At 32.4% G+C, this 11,329-nt stretch overlaps 1 protein-coding gene across 1 annotated transcript; it reads right to left on the minus strand.

The window, feature by feature from the left end:
• Positions 1-2,704: 2,704 nt before the first annotated feature.
• Positions 2,705-7,995, minus strand: LOC108332183 (uncharacterized). Its single transcript, XM_017567361.2, has 2 exons — positions 7,176-7,995; positions 2,705-3,612 (listed from the first exon to the last, which is right to left on the minus strand). Exons 1-2 carry the CDS (start codon positions 7,718-7,720, stop codon positions 3,168-3,170), a joined length of 990 nt encoding a protein of 329 aa, XP_017422850.1. The 5' UTR covers positions 7,721-7,995; the 3' UTR covers positions 2,705-3,167.
• Positions 7,996-11,329: the final 3,334 nt, after the last annotated feature.

Raw genomic sequence — 11,329 nt, forward strand, 5'->3', positions numbered from 1 at the left:
AGAGAATCGGCTTTCAGAAAGCACTTTAAGGTAATAATAACAGTGATAGTTTAACAAAATGTGCAATGAATGAAAGAGAAGCAAGATGAACTTGTGAGATATTTTAGATGTTTTATTTTTCTTTTCTAATTTTGATCTTGTCGTTGAATGTAGAGATTTCAGGGATTGATGGTTCTTGTGGCTGACATGAATATCTGATATTTTTTCTGGTAGAGATTAGAAATATTGAATCCAGTGATAGATATGCATGTGACATTAAGGGTGCAGGAGAATATTAGAAAGCAAGTATAAGGACTTAAAAGAGAAGACAAAATGGGAGAAAAAACTAACAATAAAAATAAAAAAGGAGAAAATTTGTGGTGTGGTCCATGGAGAGAATGAATCAGATATGGTTAAAATCTGTACATTCTTGCTTCCAAAACCAATCTATAAATCACCCAAAACAAAAACACCACATCAAGAATATTCCACCAAAATCAGCTTTTCCCACTTGGACACAACAAAACAGAGTTCAACTATACCAGTACACATTCTAAAAATAACTATTTTTATTCAAATATAATTGTTTAAACTTAAATTTAAAATAAATATTTTTCAAAACACACACCAAATAACCTTTGGAGCGACTTTAAACATATAAACCCTTCTAATTAGTGATAAATGAGCAGAACCTAACATAAATAAAATTTTTATTTACACGTGTGAGATTTACTTATACTTTTATTTTATCTGCTTCTTTTTACCAAAATATCGTTTTTTAGAAAAAAATATTTGCTAAAATTATACTGCTGTAACTTTCGTTAATTTTATTATAATATTGATAACTTTATATAAAATATAAAGTTTATAGTCGATTCAATCATCTAATTATAATTTTATACTATCATAATTGTTCTTGTTAATCTTTATTAGATGTAAACCAAAAAATAAGATATCAAATAATTCATATTTTAGTATATTTTGAAAATTACATTTATGTCAGTTTGTTTAAATGAGATGTTAACTAATTTTAAATCAATAAAAAATTAATATAGACATTTTATATAAAATTTATGATAAATGAAAACTTTCAATGGTGAGTTTTGAAAAGAAAAGAAAAACGCATTATATAATTGAAAGATATGAATATTTAATATAAGATGAAAGTAATGGTGTAAATAACAATTGTGGACATAAATTAAGTAATCCACCTAGGATAGGAGTGATTTAGGATGAAAGCAAATTACAATATATGAGAAGCATTTCTTACTCGAATACTGGAACCCTTACTTAGGCAAGGCCTTAAATATTACCAAGCACAAATTGTATGGACTCTTGCTTTGGGGAAAAAAAGGATAAAAAAATTCTAACCAATGCTTTTTAGTATATTACTTCCTGCACCCCATATTAGTAGAAAAAGACTACACTACCACTCACAACTGCAACACATCATAGCTCACGCTACCACTACCTCTTCCATCATCACTCCTGCTATAGGGAAGAAAAAGACAGAAAACGCGAAAAAAGAGCTCATCCTAGTCAGGAACATATTTCATATATTTTGATTTTTTTTTAAATACATGTTATGTGGGTGTTCTGAAAACTCATTCTAAAAAACATTATATGCATCGAAAAAATTTATGCTGGAAAAATCTTATTCCAAAATTTCCTTTCAGAATGAATTTCATGAGTTGTGAAAATATTGTTAAAAAAATATGGAAAAGCTTGTCGGAGAAAGTTTTTGAAACATAAAATCCAGAAATCACTTTTAGAAAGGGTGTGCGAAGAAATTGTAGGAACATAAGTAAAGAGTTTTATGATTTTCCTCATTGTTAAGGTTCTTCATTTCTTCTTTGTCACTGACGTTGCTCCTAACCACGATTGAGGTAACATCTTTTTTATGCCTTTTCTGGATTGTACAAAATAGCCTTCTGGAAACACGAATCTCAAACACGGTTCGCACCTCCCATTACTACTATTATAGACTTTCTTTTTCAAAATGTTCTTCCAACACTTTCCCAAAACACCAATCCAGATGCATCTTTCCAATTCCCAACTCCCCGTAACTTCAACTTCACCTTTTCCAAACACTTCCACAACCTCCACCACCCTTGCCACAATAATTCTCTTCTAACTTTTAACCGCTACCACAACACAATGTCTTCCATGGAGGACACTGTTTCAAATAAAAATAGGATAGACAAAACTAGAATTCCAAATCTTGCGGAATGCAGGTAGAAATTGGAGGGGTGCAATAAGTAACTCCCTAATAGTTTGTTTGTTATCAAAATCCCAAATCTACACACTGAGATTCTTTTGACAGAGAAAGTAAATAAAAAACAAGAATTTAGATATTCTATGTAAATAAAAATGCCTGAAGGACTCAACTTTACGAAATCAAAATTAAGGAATTTAATTCGAACAAAATATATTACAGAATGAGGATTATCAATCCTAATAGAGAGAAAGTAATGTACACTTTGTATCATTCACCAACAAAACACAATGTCCATCTCTAGCATCGAACTATGGACTATCTTATCTGGAATAGAAATTTAAATAAATTTCATTTAATTAAAAGATTCAGGTGTAGAAAAAATCATATACAAAGCGTTCCTAAATATTCAAGAGATGTAAGGTACCAAATATACGAGGCTGTAATACATGCATAACAGTCTATCAATAGAAAATTTAAAAGAGCACTTTGCCACACATCAAGTTTCTATGGCAGAACAAACGAGTCTGTAATAAAATCATAGACCAAGATTCCATGTTGTCCTTCCAAGTTTTAAAAGAACAGCATATCAATAAAGGAACCTCCAATAAAAAAAAAATCAATATATACAATTTTCATGGTATGAGCACGACTCGTTGTGATCTTATCAACACCAGTACTGTTCACGAGTTTAACCAAAAGGCAAAACAAGTTTGTGAAAATGATGGAAAATCAGTTAAATTACCTACCTAACTGTTTCACTAAGATTGACACTTCCAATGGTTTCCAAACACTCGTTTTTCTTCCTAGCCTGCAAAAAAGTCCAGATGTCAAGATATGGGCTCATCGTATGTTATCCCTTTGTACTCAGTTTCACCCGTGGAGTATTCCTGTTATTCACATGCATCAATAGTATGCACATGACATATTTACAATGTGCATTCACCAGTGACACGAAATACCAAACTCATACTCATGAGATTCCACCTAACACTCTCCTCAGATCAGACTTCTGCTCTGGAGTTAGCCTTGAAGGATACTTGACGTCAAGCTTAACTCTCAAATTCCCCTTCTTCCCAGGCTCTTTTGATATAGGCATTCCTTCATCGGGGACAACCACCTCGGCACCGGGTTTGATAATATCTGTCAATGGTAAGACGAGACTCCTTCCATCCAAGGTAGTAAGGTCCAAAGTTTTACCTGTAAGGGCCTCAAGAAGGGTTATCTCCTGGTTGATCACCAAATCATTGCCATCCCTTCTATAAAGAGCATGCGGTTTCTCATCTATCACAAAAATTAGATCTGCTGGGATGACACCAGGCTCCTGGTTACCCTTCTCTGGGAAGGTAATCTTTGTTCCTTTCTTCCAGCCAGGCTTTATCTCAATAGTCAAAATCTCTTCCACATTTCGACATTTTCTGAAATTTCATTGCACGTTTCAAATATTGTCAACAAACGCAAATATCCACTTCTCAGATGTAAAAGAACAAGAGCCAAAATTTTCCTTAAAGAAACATTTATACTGAAAGCACATACAGGGAAAATCTTTCCTATTTTCTTGGACAATCAGGTAATTAGATTAACAGTCTGATTACAATTTTAAAAATATTCAGCAATTTATTTGGATTTTAGAAGACCTCTGTCTAAACCTAGTTATTAGAATATAACTATTTGGCAAGCTATCAATTTGTATCATTCAACGAATCTAAAATAACTTTGAATCTTACTAATCATGAAGGAATCAGAGAGATTTCATGAATCACATATTTCAATAATATGCTCAAATTGTTAAATAAAAAGGAATCCGCAGAGCACTTTTGAACCTATCCTATTTGATTATTCCACTAATTTATTTACCACTCATTCAATACATCCATCTATTTGGCTGTTTCATTCTCTCAATCCAAAATAGTGACTTCATAAACTCAAACATAACAAACAGTTCCGTTTAACCAGACTTGAGGTTATGTTGTTTTTATCTAATTTTGGTTTACAACTCTAATGTTGAACACTCAATATCATCAGTGTGACATATTCAAAGTCATTTTGCATAGCTCTGAATCTTACAATTTGATACAAACTAGGATTCACAATTCAAAAATCAGTTTGGGGGTTCACAGTATAAATATCGATTACTATTAATAATGGTCTAAACCAATAATGATGGAAGCTCCTACTCTAGAAAAACAATACTAGATTAATCAAATCACTACAATCAACCACAAAAAAAGGCTTAACTTGGTCCATATAGTTCCACTAATGTTTGACCTTGGTCCCTCATTATGCAACAGCGACCCCATAGTTTCAAATCGATGCTAAAGTTTGATACAAAATAAATTGACTCCTTTCATTCAAGGTCAGGAAATAAGCTTAATTTAAATATATGTCGTGTTGCCAAAAAGATGCCAGATAAAATTAGCAATTTGTAGTAGTCTGAGTTTCAAGAATATGTAATACTTGGTTTTCCATGTACTGAAAAAGAAATAGTTGATCTGTGTTTTATATCAATAGCTTCTCCAACTTGAAAAAATATAAGCCTATACATATTTATTTTTATTTAACTTGAAGTGTCTTTACCTATAGTCCCATATAATCCGATAGTTTTCAAATTTTCCCAAGATTCAGGCAGTATTGGACATGATACACAAATGTATCATTACTACCTTGACCTGAATTTAAAATGGAAGCCGTCCAATAGATGAGGAAACCACTAATGTGAACTCGAGGTCATGGATTCAACCTTACAGTAGAGAGCAAATAGATAGACAATTTGTGCTACTAAAACTTATTGAGTTATGGCACACAATTTACCATAACTCAATGGGTACATTTATAATCTAAACCCTTATTTGAAACTAACATGGATATCTTATATTTAGACCGTGCAAAGCAAACCTCACATTGCATCTATATCTTTGGGATTAATGCCAATGTAAATACAATATACGGATATTTAGCAAGCTGACTTATTATGAAAAAGGCTTCCTTGTCCTTGACAAGCGAACCATTAAATTCCAGAATGACTAACGAGCACAGCATTGTTTCACGCCATTCCAAATAGATAAGAAATATATGTATGTATACACAGGCTGCAATTTAATCACATCATGGTAATTAAAATAGGCTTTAATTAAACTTCAGTTTCATATTCTTCCTCCCATTTTCAATGATTAAGGCAAAACCTTAGTTTACATACATTCAGTAACGAATTTTTTTTTGTCCTACCATGAGTTTCCTCCAGTTCACGAGATCAGAGGCTCCCTAACGAATTATAACCAATATATGGTATAGGAAAAGTCATCAACTAAATACACTCTTACTGGTGTTTTTGATTTGGTTTCCAGTTTTAATTTTCAATTCACATGTTTTTGTAAATAATTACAAAAATCTAACATTGTATTCATTTTGCATCTTGCTTTCAAAATTTTAAGAACGAAGTGGTTGGTAATAGTAAACATTTTTTCTCCACTTCCATCACAAAATTTGGAAAACATAAAGCACGATAAATACATGAGAACGTTGTAAATTGTATATTGTAATAACTAACAATATGCTCATAGCCAAATACATAATAACACTAATCAAGCCAAACAACCTTCTTAAAATTAGCCAAACTAAATCATATTTAGAGCTAACCTTAATTATACTAACTATGTAAACAAACCACTAGATTGCATACATTGACAGGTGTGCCAATTATGAATTATCTTTCACTAGGATAGGCAAAAGCCAGGGTGGTGAATATGGTAGGTGATAAAATTATTTTTAAAATCTTAGTTTGGAAGCCTAAAGTTCATTATACACGTGATGATCACTAAAGAAACAGGTTATAATCAAGGAAACTGCTAAGTAATAATGTATTATCTCACTCAAGACATTATCCAAATGTTGTGGTCCCAGTGGCCAATTGTCTTAACAAAAGTAAGCACTATCCTAACTAGGTGCAGCTGAAGCAGGTGAAAAGTGCGCATGATACTCTTTACGTGGCTCTTGCTGACAAATATAAAATGCCATACCTTACTGAGTTCCCTTGTTTCACAATAGTTTATCGTGCCACAAGGTCAAAAGCATAACAAATAAACACTAAGGATTCCAAGATGTGAGCGAAAACAACTTTCTGGGGTATGTTATACCAACATTTAAGAACAACAACATTCTTTTATTCGTAGACTAGAACCAGTCATGAAAATATTTTCCGTTGTTTAGAAAACAGCCCCTGAAAGATTTCTACTTGCTAGGAAAATTTGCTCTTCCAAAATTGACAATGCATATAAATTCACCACGGGATTCATATTTACGTTGTACATGAAACCCCCATGTCAACCCTGACATCACCTATTCCACAAAGTCCACTTTCGGTCCTTAGTTTCAAGGTATATAAAAAATACTAAGCCATATCTTCCACCCAAATATAGAATTGATAAACGACCCAAGCATAGACAAGTCACATACATACACACATACGGGGGAAAAGTGAATAATGTCAAAAGCAAAAAGAGGGCCAAAAGAAAGTCATATTACCTAGTCAGTCAAAGATTTAGACTTCAAGAACAATCAAACATATAAAGGTGTTCAGCAACCACTATGTTCTATTCAGTCAAAGGGTAAGAAAACGAAGTGTAGTAGGCAGACGCTAACCTAAAGACCTGGGAGTTCAGTGTCACAAAGAGAAGTTGAAATTTGCACTGCAATTCTAGAACTTACAGCCATGACAATCCTTCATGGTAAAGACGTGCACACTCACGTACACACAATTGGTCTAGTATAGCTATATAAATTGGAATAAAAAAGCAACCCCAACCAACACCTTTCAAATTCACTGTACTTAACTTTCACCCTCTATTGGAAACTACACTAATTAATCTATAATCAACCATTTCACACAAATACAAGCTCATCGACCGAAGAAAATATAAAACCGAAGAAACAATTTGAAACAAGCACATTGCGTGAAATTAGGTTAAAAATAAGACTTTTTTACCCAAAAGCGTCGTAGACGTTCCTGGAGATCTTCATTTTCTTCTTGACGCCTTTGTAGAGGTCCTCCAAGCTGCAAGGCAGCGCGTTCTCGACCGCAGCTGCCTTCCTCGGGGCGGCGGCGCCGAACGAAGGGACGCCGTTGGAGGTCCGGAAGAAGGCGTCCCGGCGCGAGGAGCCGACGTCATCCGGGCCGAAGAACTCAGCGTAGATGTCTTCGGCGTCGCGGGGGTTGAAGCGGAAGGAGGAGGCGGGGGGATTGTGGCGGTTAAAGACGCGGGAGGAGGAGGAGGAAGACTGCGGCGGCGGCGGAAACTGGCCGGATTTGAGAGCCTCCTCGCCGTAGAGATCGTAGATCTGTCGCTTCTGAGGGTCACTGAGGACATCATAGGCTTCGGAGATTCGTTTGAATTTGGCCTCCGCCTCACTCTTGTTGACGGGGTTCTTGTCGGGGTGCCATATGCGTGCTAGCCGCTTGTACGCTTTCTTCAAATCCTCGTCGCTGGCGTTGCGATTCACTTTGAGTATGTTGTAGTAGTCCATACCCATGACGGTGTCGCTTCGCTGCTCCGTTGAGGCACGGCGGCGGAGAGGACCGTTGGGATTGACGGTTAGGATTCAGAGGAGGTGAAGAATGAGATGGGAGAAGGAGGAAAATTAAAATGTATAAATAATATAAATAAATAAATAATTTAGTTTCAGTTTTTTCGGGTATATCAAGTTTTCGTGTTTTTAATTCGACGTGCAACGCACACTCCCATCGTTCATCCTTCCAACACTACTGTTCTTCATCACCACAACAACGCAATCTTTCTTCTGCATTCTTTATAAATAAAAAAACCCTAAATTTCTATATCATATTAAAAAGGGTGTTTTTGCCACTCAGAGTAGTGTTTTCATATATGAGTTCAGGAATTAAAAAGATTTTTAGTGAAATGTAAAACGACATGTTAGAAAAATATAAAGCAATGTATTTTTTTTTTTGTCTTTTTTTCAACTTTTTAATATCATTTTATTCATTTGTTACAATTTAAAATTTTAAGTTAATTTCAATTTTCTATTTTTTTTTCAATTTGAGTAAATCTTCTTGTTTTAATGTGATTAAATTTTGAAATATATAGTTGTTTATTTTTAATTTATAATCTATTTATAATAATATACTACAAGATCTCCATTTTGTTTTCATATTTTATTTTAAAATTATATTAAATATTACGATTTCCTTCCATATAATGTTATATAATTGTTATTTTTCTTTAGTTACTTTATTTAACTTTTAATTTTAACAATTTTGACTTTCTATTTTCGGACACTCACTCTATTTAACTTTTATTTTTGGCTTAAATACTTACTTCGTTTTTATGTTAAAAGGTGAATTTTTGTTTAGTACCCGGTTTCTAAAAATGAAGACATTGGGTTCCTATGTTATGAAAAATATATGAATAAAGTCCATAAAGAAAGAACAAATTCAACAAATCATCAAAGAAAAAACTGAACAAGAGATAGAGAAAGCTGGACAACAGAAGAGAGAAGAGAAAAAGTACGGCCACGTCAGCATGGACTTAACGCCGTTGTTGTCAACTTAACGGACATGACCTTATTCATACACTTTTCAGAACATAAGGACCAATGTCTTCATTTTTAAAATCGGGTACTAAACAAAGACGAAGTAAGCATTTAAGCCTTTATTTTTTTATAATTACTTTCCAAGTTGAAATTTCTATTATAAGAAGGACAAGGAGTAACCTGATTTTGTTGATTTTTTTAATCAATTGGAAGATTTTGTTGATTTTTTTAATCAATTGGAAGATTTTGTTTAAAAAATAATTACACGTTATAAAATTATAGTCAACAGTATTTCCAGTCATATATAATTTATAGTTTTTGGATTTTATTTAATATTTTACATTTTGCTTTCAAAGTGTGTAATCTGAAAAAGTACATAGGAAAATTGGCATTTTGTTTGAATACGTACGAGACCTACTTTGCTTGAAAGAAGATTTAAAATTATTCAAGCTTTTGAATCACTAAACAAACATGTTAACCTTTGAAATTGGTACTTTTGTTTTCATAAGTTTGTACAAAATGACTTGGATTCTTTGAATTGTCTAAAATTAATGGGTAAGATTCTCTTTTAAGATTATATATTTATTTTCCAACAATAATTTACAATCTTTCAAATCGTATAAATGTTTAAATTTTTAACTTTGTTTTATATTTTAAACAAATTTTTCTATTAAGATTTGAAAACTTAATTAAGATGATGTATAATTTGAGGGTGTTTTTTTATGATATATCTCTATAAAAATGATTGATACATGATTAGACTGTATAAGTAAGTTGTGATTAAAATATATAAGTAAGGTTACATGATGGTTTTATAAAATATATTTTTGTTGTTTCAAAAGGGAATGGTTAATGTAATTAATATTAAAATTATCAATCATAGTAAAATCTTATATTAATTCACTTGGATTACATTGAATTCTTTATTATTAATCACAAAAGTTTTTACTAATGCAAAGATATTACAAATATTAATGTTACTTTTGATTTACAAGGAATATAAAGTCAAGCTAATTGAATAAATATCTAATCAAAATACATAAAGTTTTTTCCATCTAGTCTTATTTCCTTATTTTCTTTAAAGTTAAGATCTTGAATAACTGAGAGTTGCATGATGGTCTACAATTGTACTTATAGATTTATAATTTATGCATCTTAAAAATCAACCTTACTAATAACCTTATTAAGTGAACACAACACTCGAATCATTTAATTTTTATATATATTCACCGTAATATCTTTCTTTAAGTTTTTTTATTTCATCCATATATTGACTGGATATAAGATATTGTTTACATACAACAACATATACATTATATTCATTTATTCTATTTTTAAGATGTAGACACAATTATCATAAATGCACCTTTGAAACCTTGTCTTTCTAAAGAAATTATCATGCCTCTTGTATTACACTTATGGGCTCTATTTCAAGTCATAATGATTTTTGCAAAAGACACACATTTCCTTAAAGTGTAGTGAACACCTTAAGTTGTTGCATATAGACCGTCTCTTCAAGTTTTTAGGTAAAGAAGTTGTTTTCGCTAGATAGTCAAGTCAATGTTAGTTTTGTCTATTATTGTTCTATTTGCTTTCTAAACTTCATGTTATCTACCTTTGCTCATAACATCATAGTAGTGAGAATTACATTACTTAATGTATTAGTAGTGGTATGGTTTTTAGTTTTTATTTCTATATGGTATCTAGAGGTTGTATCATTCTGTGAGTAAGAATGAAGTCTCCCCCTTGATTGAGTGAATTGTGTCCAAGTGTGAAATTGTTCTTTTGTTGTGAAAGATCTTGAAATACCAAGAATGTGTTGCGATGTATCAAGATTTTTAGAGGTACTTAACTTAAGCACAAGATCACGATGGCTGAAATGGGACAACTTTATTTTAATGGCTGAAATAAAGTGTTTTTTTAAGTTCATTATTTAGTGATGATATTAGAGTTTAAATTTTCTTAAGATAATGAATGATTTATAAACTACAGGTAACATCTTAAAAGAGGTGTTACACTTATCGAAAATCAGATCCTCCAATGGCTACAAAAACAAGTTGGTTGGTCACAACTTTGAACAATGCATTTTCACTATTAGCAAGGACATCCTCATGGCCATCAAATGACACATCTAGGTCACTCAACTACCACAAGAAAGATTTTTAGCATTTTAGGTTTGTCAAATGTTTTGTCAATTATAGTTTCATTGGAAAAAAAATTTAGTTTAACATGCGCGTTTAATGCATCACAAGATCCCTCTTATGGTATGTAAAAGTAATTGTTTTTTTACTCTTATGCCTCCCTTATGATTGATGAACTCAAAAGTAGGTTCCATTAACTCCTTGTTAAATCCTTGGTTTTCTTCCTTGTCATAGTCCACCAACTCTTGTTCAAACAACGTCCCCAAATTATTTGTCTTGATTTGGTTAATGTCTTCAACAGCAAAAACGATTGAAAACACCTAGTGGTTATCGAACCTAAGGTAGGGCCAATATTTTGATTCTGAGTTTGTCAATTGACGTCGTTAAGGTCAATCACTCCTCATCCGAAGTATTGTCTGCTTTGGAGTGTGTGCTTCGTTACAATTTTGTC

Source organism: Vigna angularis, chromosome 4, assembly GCF_016808095.1.
Source record: "Vigna angularis cultivar LongXiaoDou No.4 chromosome 4, ASM1680809v1, whole genome shotgun sequence".
NCBI lineage: Eukaryota > Viridiplantae > Streptophyta > Magnoliopsida > Fabales > Fabaceae > Vigna > Vigna angularis.

What these genes read in the sequence shown, in the direction of transcription:
- LOC108332183 (XM_017567361.2), bottom strand. Translation starts at nt 7,720, where the DNA reads ATGGGTATGGACTACTACAACATACTCAAAGTGAATCGCAACGCCAGC. An exon ending in AACGTCTACGACGCTTTTGG is followed by an intron (nt 3,613 to 7,175) that starts GTAAAAAAGTCT and finishes ATGAAATTTCAG; the next exon opens with AAAATGTCGAAATGTGGAAG.